The sequence below is a fragment of the Choloepus didactylus genome, chromosome 18, assembly GCF_015220235.1.
Source record: "Choloepus didactylus isolate mChoDid1 chromosome 18, mChoDid1.pri, whole genome shotgun sequence".
Classification (NCBI taxonomy): Eukaryota; Metazoa; Chordata; class Mammalia; order Pilosa; family Megalonychidae; genus Choloepus; species Choloepus didactylus.
The window spans coordinates 23,000,468-23,023,141 of record NC_051324.1 but is presented as its reverse complement, the minus strand read 5'-3'; the positions used below and the strand labels follow the sequence as shown (position 1 = coordinate 23,023,141).

The 22,674-nt window shown below is 56.5% G+C and overlaps 1 protein-coding gene across 9 annotated transcripts in view; it reads left to right on the top strand.

Annotated features, from left to right (window-relative positions):
* MYO18A (myosin XVIIIA) overlaps nt 1-22,674 on the top strand; it is a 95,408-nt gene that overhangs the window by 65,868 nt on the left and 6,866 nt on the right. For 5 of the 9 annotated variants that reach the window (XM_037807914.1, XM_037807913.1, XM_037807911.1 and 2 more), the window contains 20 exons: nt 2,728-2,793; nt 5,915-6,043; nt 6,761-6,904; nt 7,295-7,384; nt 7,518-7,637; nt 7,867-7,978; nt 8,450-8,577; nt 8,893-9,047; nt 10,802-10,925; nt 11,014-11,214; nt 11,766-11,876; nt 12,386-12,490; nt 12,752-12,898; nt 13,276-13,389; nt 14,662-14,778; nt 14,985-15,068; nt 15,515-15,652; nt 17,689-17,874; nt 18,235-18,374; nt 22,179-22,301. In XM_037807914.1, coding sequence (XP_037663842.1) covers nt 2,728-2,793; nt 5,915-6,043; nt 6,761-6,904; nt 7,295-7,384; nt 7,518-7,637; nt 7,867-7,978; nt 8,450-8,577; nt 8,893-9,047; nt 10,802-10,925; nt 11,014-11,214; nt 11,766-11,876; nt 12,386-12,490; nt 12,752-12,898; nt 13,276-13,389; nt 14,662-14,778; nt 14,985-15,068; nt 15,515-15,652; nt 17,689-17,874; nt 18,235-18,374; nt 22,179-22,301 — 2,534 coding nt within the window. Of the gene's footprint in view, nt 1-2,727; nt 2,794-5,914; nt 6,044-6,760; nt 6,905-7,294; nt 7,385-7,517; nt 7,638-7,866; nt 7,979-8,449; nt 8,578-8,892; nt 9,048-10,801; nt 10,926-11,013; nt 11,215-11,765; nt 11,877-12,385; nt 12,491-12,751; nt 12,899-13,275; nt 13,390-14,661; nt 14,779-14,984; nt 15,069-15,514; nt 15,653-17,688; nt 17,875-18,234; nt 18,375-19,114; nt 19,160-22,178; nt 22,302-22,674 lie in introns of all 9 variants that reach the window. The other 4 variants (XM_037807910.1, XM_037807909.1, XM_037807915.1 and 1 more) reach the window with 1 other exon arrangement.

Here is a 22,674-nt window from a genome sequence, read left to right as displayed (position 1 = left end):
ACCTTCCCCCTTTCTCCTCAAACCTTCCCCAACCTTGCCTTCCTAGGTCATCTTCCCAGCAGTGACTTTGCCTCCAAAGGCCAGTCAAATCAAGGCTCTGCCTCCTTCTCCACCTCCTGCAAGCTTCTCCTCACCTGCCGCCTTCTTTCCTCCCTGCCTCTCCTTCCCCTCCTCTTGTCCAATCCCTTCCTCCTGTACTTTGGAATCCATTCCCTCTGGCCTGCCCAGAGCCTGCTCCTTCCGTTTTCACTCTTCCATCTTTCCTGTTCCTTCAACCTCTCCTTCTCTACTGGCTCTTTTCTCTCGGTGGGTAAGTAGTCCCCCGATTTTCCTCTCTGAAAGAAGCCTTCTGTCAGCTCGCTCTCGGGGTGGACCCTTGTCCTCTCTCTCCTGCCCCCATCAATACTTACTTCCCTCCTGCCGCCCCCACCCAGCCGCCATCCACCCCTCTACCCAGAGCTGCCTGGTTCCCGCTCCCTGGCACGCTGGGACCGGGCTCCTCATCTCCCCATGCCCTCCAGATTGCCAGAGCCAAAGGGCACTTTTCTGTCCCTCTGTGACTTGGAATCCTGGCAACATGTGACTCTGTTGACAACTCTGTTCTTTTTGAAACGTTCTCTGCCTTGCTTTCTGCTGCCACTCTTGGTTTTCCTCTATTCTCTGTTCTTTCCTTCTCTGTCCCTCCAAGCGTCTCTTCTTCCCCCTGCCCCATATGTCAAGGTCTGTCTCTTCCCCAAGACTCTGGCCTTGTCCGTATGTGTTTTCTATTCCACAGCCTCTTCCTAGACAACCTCATTCACACCCATCATTTCAACTACCGCATATATATTGATGACTCCCAAATCAATACCTCTGGCCCAGGCCCCGGCTTCTCTCCTGAGCTCCAGACACGCATTTCTGTCTCACTGCCTTTGGACTTCTCTACCTGGATGCCTTATAGCACCTCAAACTCAGCATGTTCAAGCCAAACTAATCATATTTCCTCTCAAACCTACTCTTTTTTTTTTTAATCTTTTTTCTTTAATTCAGTTTTATTGAAATATATTCACATACCATACAATCATCCATGGTATACAATCAGCTGTTCACAGTACGATCATATAGTTATGCATTCATCACCACAGTCTATTTTTGAACATTTTCCTTACATCAGAAAGAATCAGAATAAGAATAAACAATAAAAGTAAAAAAAGAACACCCAAACCATCCCCCCCATCCCACCCTATTTGTCATTTAGTTTTTGTCCTCATTTTTCTACTCATCCATCCATACACTAGATAAAGGGAGTGTGAGCCACAGGGTTTTCACAATCACACTGTCACCTTGTAATCTACGTTATTCTATAATCGTCTTCAGGAGTCCAGACTACTGGGTTGGAGTTTGGTAGTTTCAGGTATTTACTTCTAGCTATTCCAGTACATTAAAACCTAAGAGGTGTTATCTGTATAGTGCATAAGAATGTCCACCAGAGTGACCTCTCGACTTCATTTGAAATCTCTCAGCCACTGAAATTATTTCGTCTCATCTTGCATCACCCTTTTGGTCAAGAAGATATTCTCAATCTCACGATGCCAGGTCCAGAATCATCCCCGGGAGTCATATCCTGTGTTGCCAGGGAGATTTACACCCCTGGGAGTCGGGTCCCATGTAGGGGGGAGGGCAGCGAGTTCACCTGCCGAGGTGTCTCAGTTAGAGAGAAAGAGAGGGCCACATCTGAGCAACAAAGAGGTACTCGGGGGAGACTGTTAGGCACAATTATATGCAAGTTTAGCCTCTTGTTTGCAGTAACGAGCTTCATAAGGGCAAGTCCAACGATAGAGGGCTCAGCACATCAAACCGCCAGTCCCAATGTCAAACCTACTCTTTTTCTTGTTGTTTCCGTACTTGGGAGAATGGCACGTTATCCATTTAGTTACCTAAGTCAGAAACCTTGATGCCTTCTAGATGCTTCCTCTTATGCACCTTCCTCCCCCCATGTTTGGCAAGTCTACTTTTCCTTAATCTCCCCTCCGTTTCCCTCTCCTTCTCCCCGCTTTGGAGGCTCTAGTCTTCTCTCTTATGGATCACTGAAGTAGCCGCCTAAGGAGGGTCTCCATCCATCTTCCACCCAGTTGCCAGTGGGGTCTTTAGTGTAAAATGCAAATCTAATCGCTGCAAGAGAACCCTTCAGGGGCTCCCGAAAGCCCTAGGGGCTGCACGTGCTTTGGCTACTGTCCACCTCTCTAATAATGCTTTTAGCTGTTCCCCCTCTCCCACCACCTGCACTCCAGCCATGGTGAACCACTTGTCATTCCCTCGATGCATCCTGCTGTTTTACGCTCCCCTGCCTTGGCGCGTGCCGGTCCCTCTGCCGGGAACGTCCTCCTCCCTACTCTGTCTGTCAGATTCTTACTTGTATCTGCAAACTCAGCACAGGCCACGTCTCTGCCAGGGCACTTCCACGATCCCCTTGTCTGGCTTAGATGCCTCCTCCTCTGTATACTTCACTAATTCACTTGTCTGGCTCCCCAGCAAAATAGTTTGTCCCTCAAGGATAGGGACTCTTGTAGCCATCTTTACGTCCCCAGAGTCCACCACAGTGTCTGACACTGGAAGCCCACCAGCAGTGCTTGCCGAAGAAATAACTGAGTATGAATGAATGAAGAGGGAAGGCCTGAGCAACTGGGCGGAGCCCTGAATGGAGACGGGGAGTCCCTGGGTGGGCCGCCTGACAGCCTCTCTCCACAGGCAGTGGAGGAGCTGCTGGAGTCCTTGGACCTGGAGAAGAGCAGTTGCTGCATGGGCCTGAGCCGGGTGAGTTGCCCCTACAGGAGTGCAGCCGGACTTCAGAAGCTTTCTGGGGCGACTCTGAGCCTTGTCCCCCAACCCCAACCCTCCCAGCCACTCAGAGGCCACCCCTCCTCACGAACTGTCCCCTTCAGGGCCAGGGGCCAGGTGCCTGGAAGGTAGATGTATAGCACACTCAACTTCCTTCCTTTTAAATAGCTGAGAGCATGTCTGTGATGTCTGGAGGGAGTGGTTTGCAAAGTGGCTTTGAACTTGGCCTGAGCCCTAGTGTTAGGAGTGGGAGAAGAAGGGCCGGGCTCCTGGGGAGGAAGGCTGGAAGAAGCCGGAAGGCAGAGGGCAGAGTAGCCAGAGGACAGAGCCTGCTCTGGGGAGTCACCTGGTGCTGCCAGGGTCCTGGAAGAGCAAGCAGGACACGGCGAGGCTGTGTCACCGCCACCTGCCCACAGGCCAGATTCCTCATCGGAATGGAACGTGGTGCATAAAAGACAGGCGCACCCGCCCCTTGGTGCCAGTCTGCCGCATCACTCCATGCCAAGGGTCAGCCAAGCCTTACTCCCTGGGGCACGGAGCCCTGCCTGCCCCTGTCCCCCGAGACTGGCCAGTTTGGACGGGTGGCAGCCACGTATGTGCACCAAGGGCTGTGGTGGGAAGAAGAGCAGAGAGAGGGCTCTGGACTGTGCATCTGTCAGCAGAGAGGGCAGGAAGTCTGGGGCCTGGGGCCTTGTGGGAGTGGCAGGTGGAAGGGGATGCTTGCAGAAGAGGCTTGAGTGTTATTACCTGTTCCTCTGTCCCTCTCTTCTGCGTGTTGTTGCATCATATTCCTGGTTTCTCCTGCCCTCTCCTGCACCCTGGATCCCTTTTCCTTTCCTTCTTGGTCTTTCTGTCTTCCCATCTTTGTCTCTGCTGCCGCTGGCCTTCCCCTTTCCTGTTGGCCCAGAAAGTTTCTGCTGGACTCTGTTCTCTGGTTTCTGGTTCTTTTCTCTGTTTCTCTCCTTGTTCTCTGTGTCATTTGTGGTCCTGTCCTCTTCCTGTGCTATTTTTCTGTGTTTATTTTCTGCTTTCTCTACCTGTGTGTCTGGCTTCACCTCCTTTCCACCCCCCACCCCACCCCTTTTTTTAAGTTTGGGGGCTGCCAGCTGAGCTTCCTCCCTGGGGCCATCTGCAGTCGAGGATTTTTCAGCCCCTTCATATCTCCTCGGCTTGGCTACACCTACCTGGTCTCTTCCCCTGAGCTCTTTTCCCTCTAGCAGGCTGAGCTACTGCTGGTTGAGATTTGGGGTGCCCTGGCACCTCCTCCCAGCCAATTCCTGGATTCTCGGGCCTGCCTTGGGCAGGAGAGGGCCTGTACAGTTTGGCCGTCTTCCCAGCTGCCACCTCAGACCCTCTGCCACTTGAGTCATCCCAGGTACCTGACTGGGGCAGGCAAGCCCAGGGCCCACTTGTGCTCAAAGACAGAGCTAGGAGCAAAGTCGGGGGAGTTTGCTCACATCTGGTTTGGGAGAGAAAGCTCAGGTCTTCTAGCACTGGCTGGTGAGCTAGGGTTCCCCGTTGGGGAACTATCACTGGATGGGGAGGGGTCTCATCTGACCCCACAGGCCCCTGAGGGCCTCCTGTCATTGCTGGTAAAATTTGGTAGAATGGGTATTTGGGGAGGTGATGGCTGGGAGCCCTCACCTGCAACTCCACAGAACCCTAAACTCCACAGGTGCACAGCTGCGCAGGAGAGGGCTGGGGCTCCTCGCCCTGGCACCTGGATCATTCTGCCTCTTCCTGTTGTTTCTGGGCCGTTCTCTCTCCCACCCTGGCCCCTTGTCCAGCAGTTAGCTGAGTGAGCTGGCCAGGCATGTTTGCCCACCTCCGGGGAGGCTTGGATCCCCCTGGTGGAATTCCAGCTCGTGCCTTGGGAGAAATCAAGGCCCACGCAGAGCTTGAGGCCCAGGAGGCATCCCAGGCGCTCAGCTCTGGTATGGGCCTCAGAGGGCAGACCTGGTTTTCTCCCAGGCTGGCCTCAGGGGGCTCAGTTTTCATGGAGCCAGAGGCAAAGCTTTCTCGGCAGAAAGTCTCGGCCCTCTCCCCTCTTCTTCCCTGAAGGGGGGCCTTGGGGTACGGTCCGGATTGGTTCTGAGCACATTTATATAACCTGTGTCTCCCGTGGCGCTCACATCCTCTCTCTGCCCCACAAAAGGGAATTTCCTGTGTCCTGTGCCAGGTGGAGGTGGGCAGAGACCTAGATACCCTTTGCCCTCTCTTAAGGATACAAGAGTCTCGTTTTATCTGATATTTCCCTCCCTCTTCCTCCTCTCAGTAGTGAACACTTTACCTGGCCGAGCTCAGGATGCCACAGGGTGAGAGGACGGGAGTGGGGACGCCCAGCTGGTTCCTCACACATCTGCCCTGCAGCCCCCAAACCTGTATGACAGGTCCCTAGACTGGCCCAACCCCCGCCCTCCTCACTGACTTCATCATGAGAAGATGAAACCTGGGGGTGTGCGTGGAGGTGGGGAGCTGGCACATGAAAGAGGAGACGGCGTGGGAAATGAAACTGGGGTGGGGGTGGGAGGAAGGAAGGCGCTTCCCCTCCCCATCCCCTTCTCTCCCCCCACTCCCCTTCCCACTGCACGCTGCCTCCTGGGCCTTTCTCCTCTGGGACACACACACACCTCCATCCACTTCATCTGGTCCCCGGGCACCTCCTGCCGCAGGTGTGGGCGGGGCCTGGACAGTGTTGCCGGGCAGGCCTGGGGGAAGAAGCCATCAGACGTGTTGCTCAAGGGCTTCTCCACCTATCTCACCAGTGACTTTCATCTCCTTCTCTGCCCCAGTTATCCTCCCTTGGCTTCCCTCTCCTTTCATCTCTCTTTGAAGCTAGATTTCCCAGCTTACTTCTCCTCTTCCAAAACCTCTGCAGCCCCTGGCCTGGCCCCTCTCCCTTGGTCTTCCTGGGGCCTCGGCTCGCTCCTCCCTTCCTCTCCTGGATAATTGGATTTCCAGGCTCTTCCCAAGCCAAGGGCCACACTCCGGGGCCTGCTGGTTTCCTTGCCAGCCGTTCCCCTGATGCCAGCAGCGCCAGCTCTCCACCTGCCCTCCCGCTCCTCCGTGACCCCGTCTCCCGCCTGCTTTCCCACAGGTGTTTTTCCGGGCGGGCACGTTGGCACGGCTGGAGGAGCAGCGGGACGAGCAAACCGGCAGGAACCTAACGCTGTTCCAGGCGGCCTGCAGGGGCTACCTCGCCCGCCAGCACTTCAAGAAGAGAAAGGTGCTGCTCTGGGGACACCCGCCTCCCCCTGCCCAGCCTAGACGAGCACAGCTGCGTTCCGGGGATGGGGTGGAGGACCCAAGGAACATGCAGGGGCAGGAGACTGGTCTCGGGGCTATGGGTTCTCACTGCCCAAAGAAGAGGCAGGGACCTCCCCGGGGCAGCATGCCCTGTGCCAGGGCAGGGAATGGGCAGCTCCCTTGGTGCCAGTGAGTGGGCTGCCAGCCCCCGGGGTGGGGCCATGGGAGCTGAGGAGGGTTTGGGGGATCAGGGCCCAGGCTAAGGTGGGCTCTGGATCATAGGCTGCTCTATGAAGAATAAGGAGCTGTGTCAGCGACTCCTTTTCTTATTAGCAAGTCCATAAAACAGCCAGCATTGCCGCCTCTTGTGTTTCAGCAAGATTAGGTTTTATAGCACGTCTAGGCCAGGGTGCTGGAAATAATCAGGCAGCAAATAAAGCAGATGAAATTATTCCTAATGGCGGTGGAGCGGTTAGTGCCCAGCGCAGTGCTCACAGGGCCGGGCTCTCTGCCGCCCACTCTCTGAGGATGAAGGGAGGCTGGGGGTGGCATGCGGTGGCCTAGGAATTGTTTGACTTGGGGTCAGATGGCCAGAGGAGCAGCCCCAATGGCTGGGCTGGTGGCGGGGAGGCTCCTCGCTGAGCCTGGTCAGAGGGGTTGAGCCCTGCTGTACACCCCACTGCACCCCCACCTGCAGATCCAGGATCTGGCCATTCGCTGTGTGCAGAAGAACATCAAGAAGAACAAAGGGGTGAAGGACTGGGCTTGGTGGAAGCTCTTTACCACCGTGAGGCCCCTCATCGAGGTGCAACTGTCAGAGGAGCAGATCCGGAACAAAGACGTGCGTAGCGGCCTGGGAAGGGGCGTGTCATCAACGTGTGCAACTGTCTTTCTGGCTTGTCTTGGGCTTCTAAGTACTCCTCGTTTAGGCCAGAGAGCAGGTCTCCTTGAACTATGCCTTCAGACAGAAGGCATCTCTCTGGGCAGCCTCTTAGAGTACAAATCTCAGGCCTCCTCAGCCTGAGTGTGTGGAGAAGGCTCTAGGGATAGCAGCCCCTGGGGTGCAGTGGGTGCTCCTGTAGGGGCATGCCTCCTGCCTCGTGTGCTGGCCCGGCCCCCCCCTGCTTTGTTCACCCCAAGGGTGCAGATCCAGGGCCACAGCTGTGGGGCAGGTATGCCCCAAGCCCTTTCAGTATCTCCAGTTCATTTTGCCCTCCATGCTCTGCCTCAGGAGGAGATCCAGCAGCTGCGGAGCAAGCTTGAGAAGGTGGAGAAGGAGCGGAATGAGCTGCGGTTCAACAGTGACCGGCTGGAGACCCGGGTGAGTGACTCCTGGCCCCTCACAGCCTGGCCCACCTCTGCAGGGTGGCCCGAGCCACCGAGGCCGCCCCTGGAGTTCTGGCTGAGCGTGGCAGGCACTTCAACTGGTGGTGACTCCCTTCCCCCAACTCCAGATCGCAGAGCTGACATCGGAGCTGACTGATGAACGTAACACAGGAGAGTCCGCCTCCCAGCTGCTGGACGCAGAGATGGCGGAGAGGCTCCGAGCCGAGAAGGAGATGAAGGAGCTGCAGGTGAGGGCAGGGCCGGGGTGAGGACAGCCAGGCTAGTGAGCTGCCACACCCTAGTGCCCATCTGCCACCCCCAAAAGGCTGTTGGCCTCTTCACCACTAGCCTGGCCTTCTGTCTGCCCTGGGTAAGCACATGGCCACAGTCTGGGTGGGTGGGAGGGATGGGTGATGCTGAGTACAGGTGGAACGGCACACTGGGTGCTCACTTTTGACTCACACCCCTCTTCTGCAGACCCAGTATGATGCACTGAAGAAACAAATGGAGGTGATGGAGATGGAGGTGATGGAGGCCCGTCTCATCCGAGCAGCAGAGATCAATGGGGAGGTGGATGACGATGACACAGGTGGGTCTGAGGCTGAGGGAGCACAGCAGTGGTCTGCGTGGCGAGCCCTGATGCCCAGGGCTCCGTTTCCCTGCTCGGTAACAACTACCCCTTCTCCAGGCCTCTCCCCTTTGTCGGGCGGGAGTAAGGCTGAGGTGAAATAAATAGATGAGAAAGCAGAGGTGCCAGTAAATGTAGGGGAGTATCTTGCAGGGCTGTGACAACAGTGATAATGACAGTGTCTGAAGGCCGAGGTCCTGGCCATGCCCAAGGAGCGGACAGGACACGTGGCCGCATCACACCGTCTGGTCTCCTCCCGGCTTGTGTCCCTGGGAGGAAGCCAGCCTTGCAGGGCCCTTTCTGAGTCCCACTGGCGAAGGAGGGACATGCCCACTCCTCCTGCTGCCCCTCCCTGCCCCCTCCTTCTTCCCCTCTGCCTTTTCTTGGGGATTCTGAGCACCTGCATCCTCCCCTGTCTTACCAACCCCACAGGTGGCGAGTGGCGCCTGAAGTATGAGCGGGCTGTGAGGGAGGTGGACTTCACCAAGAAGAGGCTCCAGCAAGAGTTTGAGGACAAGCTGGAGGTGGAGCAGCAGAGCAAGAGGCAGCTGGAGAGGCGGGTGAGTCTGGTGGAGGGAGCTCAGCTCTGGGCCTGGGAGGGCCTGGCAGGACTCAGTGTATTGTCAGCTCAGAGGATGGCTGGAGGCAGGGAGGCCCTCGGAGGAACAGGGAAGAGCTGGCATTTGAGCGTCTCTTTACAGGAGGACATCCAGGAAAAAACTATTTTTAGAGCTTCTTAGTTTCCCTGGATGACCCTGACTTCATCCCTCATCCCTGGGTCCCCTCACTCCCACACCTCCTCTTCCTCATCTCTGCCAATACTTCTGGATGTCTCCGTGGCTGCTGACTGACCCTGCACCCATCCTGGCCCCTAGCTCGGGGACCTGCAGGCAGACAGTGACGAGACTCAGCGTGCTCTGCAGCAGCTCAAGAAGAAGTGCCAGCGGCTCACGGCAGAGCTGCAGGACACCAAGCTGCACCTGGAGGGCCAGCAGGTCCGCAACCATGAGCTGGAGAAGAAGCAGAGGAGGTGGGTGGGCCCCTGCCCTGGGCTCAGAGGACTCAGCACCTCCCAGAACTAGCCACAGATGGGGATCCCTGCTTCCCCGTCCCAGAAGGAAAGAGAGGGGCCCTGGATCTGGCCAGGGGCTTTACCTGCACAGTCACTCATCCGTAATGTGACCGGGGCTCATTCCTGACCTGTAGGGAGGACTCAGGTGCATCCCGGTGAAAGCCTGCTCAGGCCTCCGTTCTCGGATGTGCTCCCCCGGCGGGTGCCTGCCACCCCGGTCCCAGGCCCAGTAAGCACAGGCCTCAGCCAGACCCCATGCCGGAGCCACTGGGCTGTGTCCCTGCCCCTTGCCCCCACCCGGCTCCCCATCCCTCACTCACCTCCGCTACACAAACACACTCTCCTGACTAATGTTGTTAAACTACCGTGCCACTTCCATCTCATTATGGTAATGACACAAAGGAGGGGGGGCGGCCCTCACAGGAGAAAATCCAATCTAAATTAATTTCCCTGGCTGGGGATGGGAATGGGACGCCTTTATTAGCAACACTGAGGAGCCCACACACCCTGGGAACAGCAGGGTGCTCCAGGGTGTAGGCACAGAGCCCATTTGCCCTCTGCAGGGGAAGGGGTTCTCAGCAGAGGCACCGGTTGCCTTTGTGACGGGGCAGCCCCTCACCCACAATCTGGCCTCCTGGCCTCACTGCCGTCTTCCAGCTGGGCTGCTGCTTTGAGGAGAGTGAGGGGAACTGGGAGCTCTTATCCTCTCCCTCCCTCGCCCCCACCAGCTCAGTGACTGTCCACTCCCCCCAGCTCCTGTCTGTAACCCCACCCCTCCCCTTTACCCAACGGCTGGCACACTTAGGACCCCCCCACTTCCAAGCACCCCGATGTTAGTGCCAGCTCAGCCTCTGTTGCTGTGTTGCCGCACTCCCCGCTGGGCAACTTATTAAGTTTCAGCTGCCCGGAGTTTTCTTACTTTTTTTTTGATGGGGTGTGGGGAGAGGTGTAGGGGAGTTGGTTCAGTTTTCCACAGGAACCTGATTAGCTATTCAGGGAAGGTGTTAAGAGGGAATATCGGCAGTTTGCTCCTCATTTGGAGTCATTGGCTGGGAGGTGGCAGTGAAGAAAGAGGCCCCCCAACCGTGTGCCCCTTGAAGCAGCTGCCAGCTGGGCACGGTGGGAGTGTTGGCTTCGAGCCCAGGGCAGGGCGTCCTGGTGGTGACACGAGCACTGCCGGGTGGGTGGGCCTGGCCGGAGGCTGGTGCCCAGAGGTGGTGGCAGGAGCTAGCAGCGAGCGCTACTTGGAGTTGCCAAGTTAAACTGTGAAAAGTGGGTTAGGCAAGGCAGTGACACCCAGTTCTAACCATCTGGAAACCCTCTCTCTTCTCACCCTGATCCCTCATTCTTGGATTTGTTGAAACAGAAAATGTAGAGACTTAACTCCAGAGGAGAGCGTCCGCTCACCTCTTCCCAGAAAGTCTGTGTGTCCCTCTCAGGCTCACCTGGTGAAAGGGCTACTTGGACCTGCTTGATGAGATACCCCCCATCTTCGGCCCATCTTAGGCCCAGCAGGACCTCAGTGGCCTGACCTGTAACCCCTGGACATCACCCCCCACCTGCCACGGCCCCCAAGTAGGGGCTGCGTGAGTTCCCTCCCCTGCTTGCGTACCGTCCACATCTACGTGCCACTTCCCGGCAATCTCTGGGAGTGGGAGAGCCTGCATCCTTCCCTTAGCCGAGGGAGCCACCGTGACGATGCTCCCCCACAGGTTTGACAGCGAGCTCTCGCAGGCGCACGAGGAGGCCCAGCGGGAGAAGCTGCAGCGGGAGAAGCTGCAGCGAGAGAAGGACATGCTCCTGGCCGAGGCTTTCAGCCTGAAGCAGCAATTGGAGGTGTGTGGGGCTGCCCACCGTCCTTGCCCCGTCCCCCTCACAGGCTGGGGCCAGCCCCGGACCAGCCTCATCTTCTCTTTTCTTCCAGGAAAAAGACATGGACATTGCGGGGTTCACCCAGAAGGTTGTCTCACTGGAAGCAGAACTCCAGGACATTTCTTCCCAAGAGTCCAAGGATGAGGCCTCTCTGGCTAAGGTCAAGAAGCAGCTCCGGGACCTAGAAGCCAAGGTCAAGGATCAGGAAGAGGAGCTGGACGAGCAGGCAGGGAGCATCCAGATGCTGGAGCAGGTGCTGGAGGCTTGGCCAAGGGAGGGACAAGGAGTAACAGGAGACACCACCATCCCGGTGGTGTGGCCCGGAGGAGGGCAGGATCCCACATGCACTCAGTCAGTCATTCATTTGTTCACTTACTGAAACAAACACACACATACCAACTGAGCGCCTGCTCTGTGCCAGACACAGTGTGAAGACAGTTAAGCTTTCACGAAGCTTTCCCCAATAGCAAATCTTGATCGTTCTCTAGTAGTGAGGGTCTCAGGGTGCACATCAGTCTCCTCTCCCCCTTCCAGGCTGAGGGCCACTAGCCACCATCTCAGTTCAGGGAGCCAGAGCCTGGAGGCTGAACGGAAAAGCTGCTGGATTGTTCCCCTGCACCCGCAGCCTTTCCCTGGGCCTATGCCAGACGTCAGTAAAGGCTTTGGGCTTCTCTGCCATCAGAGCAAGGCTAGCGGAGATGTTCTCTACTCCTGGGTCTGGCGAGAGCTGCCCATCGGTGCAGTGGGCAGGGGTCAGGGCGCTGCTGGGAAAGGAGCCCAGTCATTACTCCCAACCACCTCCAGGCCAAGCTGCGTCTAGAGATGGAGATGGAGCGGATGAGACAGACCCATTCTAAGGAGGTGGAGAGCCGGGATGAGGAGGTGGAGGAGGCCCGGCAATCTTGTCAGAAGAAGGTAAGGCATCTGGGCTCTTGCCTGCCCACTGTATTCGCCTTTTCCCCCATCACTGTTTTCAAGCACGGGCTCTTCTATTTCCCTGCCTTAGCCACATAGCTCTCTGGACCAGGAATCCCCTCTTGGGATCTTGGCACTGGCTGGGATATGCTCTTCTAGAGTCTGTAGAGCAGCCTAGGGTTTGCTTAGGCCCTTGAGGAGCTCCTTGCTTTCTGCGCCAAGCAGCAGCCTGCCTCACGCCCACCTGTGCTGCTCTGGCACTGCCTGCACTCAGCCTGCCCCCTCCAGAATGAGACCCCCACCTCTGGCTTGGGTGGCCACTGTGCGAGGTCCACCATCCTTCCTTGCCATTTTGAAACCCTAGGAACTTCAAATTCAGATTCTGAACTCGCTGGGCTTATCCATGCTCAGCCTGGCCCCACTCTTTTCCCGAGGTGAGGGACTTAGAAGGCAAGGGGACTCCCTGGCACTAGAGGGACTGATGGGTTTCTGTTCCCATGGTACTCCAGTTAAAACAAATGGAAGTGCAGCTAGAGGAAGAGTATGAGGACAAGCAGAAGGTGTTGCGAGAGAAGCGAGAGCTGGAGAGCAAGCTCACTGCACTCAGCGACCAGGTGGGTGACCAGAGACACTTCCGCTTATGGCCAGGGATGGGTTTGTAGGGGCCAGTGTCATCCCCTGTGGAGTGGGGGTCGTTACCATACACTGGCACCCCCCCAGGCTATTCTCACTGGCTGGTACGGGGTCCTGGCATTTCCATTGTCCTTGCTTATTAGGGGCAACGACGCTGGAGGGCAAGGGTGAGAGTGGGCTTGGGGGAGACAGGAGGAGCCCTGTGGCAGAGCCCAGAGCCCTGACTTCCGGTGCCGACCCAGGTGAACCAGCGGGACTTTGAGTCTGAGAAGCGGCTCCGGAAAGACCTGAAGCGCACCAAGGCCCTGCTGGCAGATGCTCAGATCATGCTGGACCACCTGAAGAACAACGCACCCAGCAAGAGGGAGATCGCCCAGCTGAAGAACCAGGTGCCTTTAGAGAAAGGACGTCGCTGGCTTTGGGGGCAGCGGAGCTTGTGTTTTCGGTTCTCTCCCTCTCCCTCTTGCTCCTTCCACTGATTCTTGAGTCCTTGGGAAGAAAGGTGACAGGAAAGGGGGGAGAAGCCACTTAGAGCAGCCAGACTCCCCAGGGTCTGTCACTGCTGCACAGCATGACTGCCAACCCCTGGGGTGGTGTGGACTGGGCCCACTCCCCAAGTCCCATCCCGGGAGGTGTATGTACCCTGCACCCTGGGGCCCGAAGTGAACAGAGGAGGAGAGGGGTGTGTCTGGGCTCCCTCCCCTGCGAGGGCCCGCCTGCACATGGCTGATGTCTCCCCCTGGGGTTGGGGCGGCTCTGTGTCCAGCTGGAGGAGTCAGAGTTCACCTGTGCGGCAGCCGTGAAAGCGCGCAAAGCAATGGAGGTGGAGATCGAGGACCTGCACCTGCAGATCGATGACATCGCCAAGGCCAAGACGGCGGTAAGGGCCCAGGGTATTCAGTGCAAGGTTCAGGAGGCCGAGGAAGAATGGAACCATGGCAGCAGCCCCCCTCCTGCACCCCACCTCCCCACCCCCAGCCAGAGCAGAGGGCCCAGGAAGGGGTCAGTCAGGAAAAAGGAACCAGCAAGGGCCTCTCTGCTTAAGCACCTGCCTGCGGGAGCTTGGCCACGGGCCCCGGCACCATAAATAAAGGCAGCTAAAGCAGCTGAAGGATGTAAACAGGTGCCTGGAGATGAGCAGAGTCACCGATAAGAGGATGGGATGGCTCCCGCTTCCCACCCTTCCCCTGCCCAGCCCTCTGACAAGCCCAGGCGGCGCTAATTAGATCTTTTATTTAATGCCTCCCTTTTAATTCCCCACCTCTCCCACGGCCCATCCACCGGCAGAGAAGTCATTACTGGGATGCGGTCATCAGTGCCTCTTTGGGCTGAGGACTGGGGCAGGGGAGGAGGCTGGGGGTGGCTGTGGGCTCCAGCGAGTCACCCGGCTGCTGGGAGATGCCAATCTCATGGGTTTGATTTATCCCTGTGACATTTGTGCTCCTCAGCAGTTTTCAGGTGATTAATTCAAATTCCTTAATTGTGTTAAAAAAGGCTGTTATAAAATTACCATTTTATTTAAATCCAAGTTAATAAATTTCTTGGCGAAGGCTTCCCCAGCTCCCCACAGCCCGGTAACAAGATGGATGGGGCAGAGAAGGAGCCAACGCAGTCATTTTGGTTTGGAATTACAGGCTAATAGATTCATTCGTTTCCTGAAGCTGCTGTTGGCTGTCTCCTCCCCTCCCCCGGGCAGTGGACTGGCTGTGGGAGCTGGGTGGCCAAGGAGCGAACTGTCCCAGGGGAAACGAGAATCCAGGCCAGGGGAGCATCAGGGATTCTGGGGGTCCTCCCCCTGGACCCGAAGTGGGTAGAGTGCGTGTGGCTTAGGCCCTAGGCTCATAGTGCCAGGATGAGGATGACGGGTCGTTTGTTCTGAGCAGACCTTTCCTGCCTTCTCATTAGCCTCAAAAGAGCTGCCAGAAAGCAGCTGTCATTTCGCCCAGCAGCCCAGTGTGCCCGTGCTACAGAGTCAACCCTTTCCCTCATCTCCCCAGCCCAGGGCAGGACCGGCGGCCCCGTGCATGTCTGGCTCCATCATCACAGTGTCTCAGCCCTTGAGGAGGGGGATCAGGGGAAACATGGACTTGCCGCCTGGGCCATAAGGCATGCCAGGCTTGATGCCCTCTGATCTGTCTTTGCCTCCACCCAGCTGGAGGAGCAGCTGAGCCGCCTTCAGCGCGAGAAGAATGAGATCCAGAACCGGCTGGAAGAGGATCAGGAGGACATGAACGAGCTGATGAAGAAGCACAAGGCAGCCGTGGCTCAGGTACCCCTGCCCAGGAGGGCCACACCTCACCCTGCACGGACACCTGTCCTTGTCCTTCTCATAGGTCCTTGGCATAGCTGCTTCTCTGGGGAGGTTGCGGTGTGGGTGCCCGTGTGTCCTGGCACTCCGCGTCCAGGTGGAGTGGGTTGGATGTGGTGTTTGGGGCGGGGGGGCTCCTGCTTCAGATGCGCTCACTCCTCTTCCAGGCCTCCCGGGACCTGGCTCAGATGAACGATCTCCAGGCTCAGCTGGAAGAAGCCAACAAGGAAAAGCAAGAGCTACAGGAGAAGGTGGGGGCTGGGGTCTTCCTCAGTAGAGAGAGGGTGCTGGGGTCGTCATGTGTGCAGCGGTGATCACTGGGGGTGAACCCCCGGCTCCTAGTATAGAAAGCTTTCTCTCTGCCATCAGCAGTCCATAGAGCCACATAAACTGGTGGAAAGAGCTAGGCTTGGAGCGATATCTCCATAGCAGACATTCTGGCTTCAGCTGCCTCATTTCACATTTCTATTCCCTCGCTGGTCCTTAGCTTTCTCCTTTCTCTCTGAAGGATGAGATCTGTGCCAAGCAGGGCCAGGTGGGGGATACCTCTGGCTTGGGGCCCCATCCTTCCACCCTCCCCTGTGCATCCCGCCCTGCTGCAGCCTTCTGCTCTCAGTGGTGGCATCGCCAGCCCCAGACTACTCTGCCCCCTCCCTCTCTGGGCTGAGTTCCTTCTCCCTGGCCCCCTCTCCACCAGCTGCAAGCCCTCCAGAGCCAGGTGGAGTTCCTGGAACAGTCCATGGTGGACAAGTCCCTGGTGAGCAGGCAGGAAGCTAAGATCCGGGAGCTGGAGACACGCCTGGAGTTCGAAAGGACCCAAGTGAAGCGGCTGGAGGTGGGTACACCCTTCTCCCCGTCCGCAGCCAGCAGGGCAGAGGTGCACCAGCAGCTGGAGCCACGTACGCTCGGCGGGGTGGGATGGGCCCATGGACACTGCTCAGAGGCCTCCTGGCCAGGCGGGGAGCCAGCTCCGAGGAGCCAAGCAGTAGAGCCGCCTCTGCCAAGCTGCCAGGCCAGCTGACAGGGTGGGCACCTTCTCTCCCACCCTGCCCGGCCTGCTCTCTGGGCACCGAGGAGCCTGCCTGTTTTACATTCTGTTTCCGTGCTTGCTTTCTGCCAAGGGACCAGAGCAGCTTAGCTTTTCGTCTTCATATTTTCCTCCACCACTGGCCCCCCCACCGTCCCCCTCACTTGGCTCTCTGGCAGGGTCATAAATATGCAGCGGATGGCGCCACTTCTGTAAAGGTTGAAGTCTGTTCTCTCCTCTTGCTGCTCTCTTCCCCCCCCCCTTTCCTCTCCATTCCCTTCTTTCCTCACTTCTTCACACCCTTCCTTCTCTGCTTTCTTATTCTCTCTCCACTTTTCTCTATTATTGCCCTATTCTTTCTGTGTCCTTTGTATGTTTTCCTCTCTCACCTAACTCTTCTCGTTTCCTCCGTTCTCCCCACCCCAATCCACCTCTCTCTTTATTTTTCATTCTCTTTTCTTCAACCCTTCTCCTTTTTTTGTTCACTTCTTTTCCTCTCTCTCTTTTTATCCCTCCTTTCTCCTGGCTGTAATTGCCACACTCTAAATTCAGTCCTTTGGGTTCCAGTCTCCCACAGCCAGCGTGTTCCCACCCTCTCTAGCAGAGCACGTAGGAAAAGAGAGCAGCAGGCTTATCTTTCCAGGCTTACACCTCTCTTGCCTGATTTTTAAGTTCTGCTCCAGCTCATTCATTTGCCTAAGCACCCTCCATTTGGCCTGAAAACTGGGTTCAGGGGTGTGGTTGCTGAGGAGCGTCCCTGCCACCTCTCCTGGAACCCCTCAGTCCGTAGAGCAGACACGAGGGCCAGGACAATGAAACTGGGGTGCATTAGCCACCTTGTCATGGGAAGAGGATGTGGCGGAACCTTCCCAAGATGGAGTCACAGTCCTCAGGAGAACGAGAGAGTTAGAGACTTAGGGATAGTTCTGGTTTATTAAACACTCACTGTTCACCAGGTGTGTGACTGATGTGTTACATCCATCCACTCATATTTTCTGCCCACCACACCCCCGTTCTATATACAAGGAAGCCGAGGCCCAGGAGGGGTTAAGTGGGCCTAAGGCCGCAAGGCTATCAGGGGTCTGGTGGATATAGGGCAGACCGTTCTGGGCTTGCCTCTTTTACTCTTGGGTCCAAGTCTCTTCCCTCAGTATCCCTGTTGCTCAGAACGGCAGTATCGTGGTTTAGAACCATAGAACGTGAAACAAATGGTAGAGACGATGAAGCCTAGGCTTATCTTAGAGGCAGAGCAGCTCCTTCCCCTCACATTCTGCCCTTCTCACCAAGTCATTTCCTGCTCAGTGTCCTACTGGCCGGCAGGGAGAATGTGTTCAAGGTTCTGGATAAGAGAGATTCATTCAGCTTAGTGGGATGACATTCTGCCTGGAATCTGATGACCCCTGGTCCTCCTAATCCAGGAACACTCAGTAAAGCCGTTCACCTGGGCACAAGATCTGGCTTTCGGGCTTCTGGGTTCAGAGTCTCTGGAGGAAGCCCTGCTGGCCGCCCTGCAGGCCCCTGCGAGTGGTGTCAGAACCTGCAGGCCCAGGCTCCATCCAGAACACATCCCCAGGCACGTGGTGATAGCCATGATCATACGTTTCATCTCCCAGGGTACCTTCAGTTAGACCTCAGAAGACCCCAGGGAAGTGGGTTTTATCTCTCCATCTTGCAGAAAAGCACAGGAAGGCTCAGAGGGCTGTAAGTTGTTTGCCCACACATCCAGCGAGTGGTGGAGCCAGAGCTTGAATCCAGGCCTTCTGACCCCAGAACTCTGCCATACACCTGTCTGCCTCAGCTAACAGCCTCCTGGCTGGGTCTGTCTTCCCCACCCGCCTGTCCAGGGCCTGGCCAGCCGGCTCAAGGAAAACATGGAGAAGCTGACCGAGGAGCGGGATCAGCGCATTGCAGCCGAGAACCGGGAGAAGGAGCAAAACAAGAGGCTACAGCGGCAGCTCCGGGACACCAAGGAGGAGATGGGCGAGCTCGCCAGGAAGGAGGCCGAGGCGAGCCGGAAGAAGCACGAACTGGTAATGTCCCATCCTGTGATCGCCTCACCGTGGGGCCCAGCTGGCAGCCCACTGAGTAGCTGCTGAGTGCAAACTTCACCCCCTGGGTTGGTGGGCGTAGGCAGCAAAGAAACCTCGGCTTAGAGAACTGGAGGGAGGAGAGGAGTGTGTCAAGAGGACAGCACAGGAAGCCTGAGGGCAGGTCAGCGAGCCAAGACTGAATCCCTAGATCCCTGCAACACCAGAGCATAAAAGGCTCTTGTCACTTGTAGCAGCACCCATGTGTCAGGAGACTTGAAGCAGGCTCCTTCTGGGACAGCCAGAGGAGAGACCAGCACTGCCAGCTAGCCTGCCCACCACTCTGTCCTCCCCTCCCCCAAGGAGATGGATCTGGAAAGTCTGGAGGCTGCTAACCAGAGCCTGCAAGCCGATCTAAAGCTGGCTTTCAAGCGCATCGGGGACCTGCAGGCCGCCATCGAGGATGAGATGGAGAGTGATGAGAACGAGGACCTCATCAACAGGTAGGGGGGCGGGCCTCGGCAGCAGCTGCAGATAAAACAGCTGCAACCTGTGTTTCCCTGTCACCAAGCCACCAACCCAGCCTCCCCCAAGTGTGGACCCCAGCCTGCAGCAGCTGAGGGTGGGACAGGTGCTGCCTGGTGAGACACCATCGCCTCCCTCCTCCCTATCTTCCCCTCTCCAGGCCTCCGAGGGACCTGGCTCTCCAGCCCTCAGCCTATTCGAGATGAGTTATTCCCCCGTTTAGTTGCATTTCCAATGGTGGCTTCCCCACTCTGGGGAGAGCAGAGATTTAAGGGCCTCGGTGCCTTGTTACCGTGCCAGAGATTTTCTCTCATAAAACCCACCCAGGAAATAGTTTAGTGGAGAGAGATTTGTAGACCTAGGCTCAGGAGGAAATCACGGGGCTGGTAGGCGGCAGTTCAGGGATGGGGTCAGGGCCTGGAGAAGCTCCCAAGGCTGCCTGGGACAGACCCCCAGACCTTCCCCCTTCCCACATCAGGGCCAGGGTGGGATCCAGGGCAGTCCAGGGAGCCCGCTCCTTTGGGGGAGAGGAAAGGTGCCGGGGGGTGGCCAGGACCACGTTCCAAGGACAGCTCTCCCTCTCATTCTCCTCCTGGTCCCAGCCAGCTACCACAGTCTCTCCCCGCCTTTCAGCTCAGGGGTCCACTTTGGTTTGCCCATTGATTTTTCTGTCTTTTTCCTCCTGCCCCCTTGCCTACCATTTTCTTTCTGTTTCCAGTTTGCAGGACATGGTGACAAAGTATCAGAAAAGAAAGAATAAACTGTGAGGACTGGAGCGCACGCGCCCTCCGCCTCTGCCCGTGTGGTGTCTAACCACCCCCCTAACACGGGGCTCCCACTCAGGGCCCCTGCTGCATGTGCATGTCAACACACAGCCTCGGCCTCTCCCGCCCGGCCGGCCTCTAACGCTAACACGCTGCCTCTGTGCGATGAGGGCAGGCAGGGGGAGGCGCAGGCCCTGACTCGCTCCCCCCAGGAAGGGCACGATGGGGGGCCGCCGTCAGGAAGGAAAGCCCTGCCTCATTCTGTGGGACCCACAGTCTAACTTGCCTGAGTTCCAGCCCCTCCTATTTCTCTGGGGCTGGATTTGTCCACATCCTTGGGCTCCCTTGGAGCCCGAGCTGCCTAAAAGAAGCAGCCATGTTTTGTTTTTAAAGATCCTCCACCTTCTTCTGGCAGACAAGGGTAGAAGGTGAGGGGCATCTAATAGTCACTTGTTTGGAGAAAGCATGCAGGCAGCTAATCACAGGCTGCTCTGCGGAGGCAGAGAAAGGGAACACAGCCAAATGTGTTTACCTTACTCCCTGCGGGCCCCTTGGGCAGAGGGAGGCCCCAAGCATTTGTGCCTGCACCGTCTGGTGGCAGGAAGCCCAGTAAATCCGTCCCTCACCTTTTTCCCTTCTTTCCGGGTGGGCGCCGGACAGTGGGTGCAGATGTGCAGACCCTGGGGCAGATCGAGCGATCCTCCATCAAGTCCTTTGACAGGGTTGTTTTTTGGAGATGTTTTTTTTGTTGTTGTTTTTCACACGGCACTGGGTTGCCTCCCCCTCTCTCCGCTGCCCAGCAGGCCTCTTCTCCTGGCCAGGATGGGCTGGCGGCCGCGCAGAGGACTCTGTGAGAGCTAATGATAAATGTGATAGTGTGTAACAGTGATAGAGGGCCGCTGGAGCCCGGTTGTCACACACAATTAATATCCCCCGCCGTTCTGTCTCCGTTTGTTTGCTCCCCCGCGATTCGGCTCCTAGTTAACTAATAGCACGTGAGCCTGGACATAAATTGTATTTGACACGAGGTTTAATTCCAACCATTTAAAATTTCAACTGCCCCCCGAGCCAGCCTGGCCCTGGAGTTTGTTTACAGGCCTGATTATTTAAGGAAAAGAACCCAAACATCATCTAGATGCTGGAAACCAAAGGGAAGGCGAGGGCAGGCAGGACAGCTGCTCAGCCCATTCGGCTGCTCTGAACATGAGAAGAATTCAAATTCTAGGCCCGTAACCGTCTGTCCCCTGTGTGTTCCAGCCCTGCCATGCCTGGGCAGGAGGAGCTTTGAGGGCTGATAAAATGCGCATTTAAGATCATACTCTAAACCACTGCAGACACACACATGCACGGGTGCACACGCACACATACACAGCCATGCCGGTTCTAGCTGGGTCCCCCTGATGGCAGAGGGGTGATGTGGCTCCTTCCTCGGCAGCGCTGGGCCGCAGCTCCAAGTCATCGAGCGAGCACGCCAAGGCGGGCAGACAAATAACGCTTCGATTTACTTAGAGATACAGTTGTTATTGCCATAACCTTAATGAAAGCAGTAAACAGCGCAGTATTAAGGGAGATTTATACAGAAATGCTTTTAACATGTAGACATAGATTTTGCGATGCATACAGCACCTACTTTCTAAAGGCAATCAATATGGTTATGAACGACGGTGGTAAATTACAGGCTCTGAAGCTAGAGAGGGAGGTTTTTCGCATGGGTGTATAAATCAGGTGGTATTGGCGTTCCGTGGAGCCCGGGCACCACAGTAAATCTGCCGGGCTCGGATGGGCACAGGGCTTGCATTAGCAGCTTCAGGGCTGTCTCCTAAACTCCTGTTTACCTGGGGCATCAGTCGGCCTCGTCTTTGTTATAATTCTGTGTTTGATGGAAGCCCATAAAATATGCCTCTTTATTCCCCTTCCCATGAGTCGGGCTCTCTCACAGTCCTCAGAACAGAGTCTGGTGGTTTCCTGGGTGTGTGTGTGTGTGAGAGAGAGAGAGAGAGAGAACACACACACATGCCGGCGTGGCTATTTATTCAAGAACATAATTCAGGAGCGGGGCTGCTCCTGTTGACACAGATGAAAGGAAATTTATATCAAGCAGAAATGCTAGCATATCTGTAGCAGGGGAACGTGGTGAGGAGACATTTTGCGAAATTCTAGAAGCATTCCCACTCAGAACCTGTCTCAAAAGTCCCAGTTGCCTTGTGAGGGGGTTACTAAGCTTAAGCCTCGGAATTGGACTCCTCTGGACTTCCCTGTGAATGGACAGAGCTAGGGCCAGCTTGACTAGAAGAGACACTGTGGAGTGAGGGCTGGAGGCTGCCTGAAGTGGGGTGGGGTGGGGATCGTAGGGAGGTAGAGCTGTTGTTTGTGTTTTCTCAGCCCAGCTGGGTCTCTGGGGTGATCTGAATCCTGAAGCTGTTGCCAGCCCCTCAAGAATGCTGATGCCCCTTTTCTTGCCCTGTCCTGTTTTCTTAAAGGCCAGGGAAACCACAGGGTAGGTTGGGGATGTGGCCTAGTGCCCAGGTTGGTGTTGCCATCAGCTAGGGAGACCTCCAGGTTGAAGCTAATGTACAGTCACACAATGACAGCCTTCTCCTCCTGCCCATGGCCAGCTCTGACAATAGTGGCATGGAACATGGCAGCAGCTAGAGCCATGTTTTGTGGATATGGGCAGATAAGAGACAGCCTCAGGGAGTAGTAGCTGAAGGGTCCAGGACTCTTCTTTCTAACCAAGAGCCTTTTACCTGGAATTGATGAATGGGTGATCTTCCTGCCATTCTCTTTGGATTGGTGGCCTGTCTTGGATAACTGGGTCAGGAGGTGCCTCCGTGCCACCGAGCCCTTCTTGGTGGCTGTCACACAGTGTGGCCTGCTGAGTGGGTGCCATCTAACGCTCTTGTTCTCCTTCCCAACTGACACCTATGTGCATGCTCCCCTCCCCAGTTGGCTGTCCCTCCTGGGCAGCAGGTGATCATCTCTTCCCCAGCCTTGCTGACTTTCTTCTCATCTCTGCAGCGAGGGCGACTCAGAAGTGGACTCGGAGCTAGAAGACAGGGTTGACGGGGTCAAGTCATGGTTATCAAAGAACAAGGGACCTTCCAAGGCAGCTTCTGATGATGGCAGCTTGAAGAGTTCCAGGTGAGCAGGTGGCCTTGAGATGGTGGCGGGGGGAAGCCCCCTCATGCCCCCAGGGGTGGGTGAGCAGTGAGGGCACCATCTGCACCTCCTCCCCCGGAGACTGTGCGAGGGGCCCGGGCCTGCCCTGGTGTGTGGGGTCAGCACAGGAGGAGGCTCGGTGCCTTCTTAGGATTTGCGTCTCTCATTTTTCCCAGGTAGTGTTCTCCCTGTTAGGCTCAAGGCTTTGGTTTGGTAAACATTTAACTCCATCCTTACTTTTTCAATCAACAAATGATGATCGAACCACATGATAGTTTGGGTCCTTGGAATCGAGACTGAGGTGAGGCAAAGGGGGGCGCTGGACCCCACAATCTTAATAAGAATAGCGGTGGAG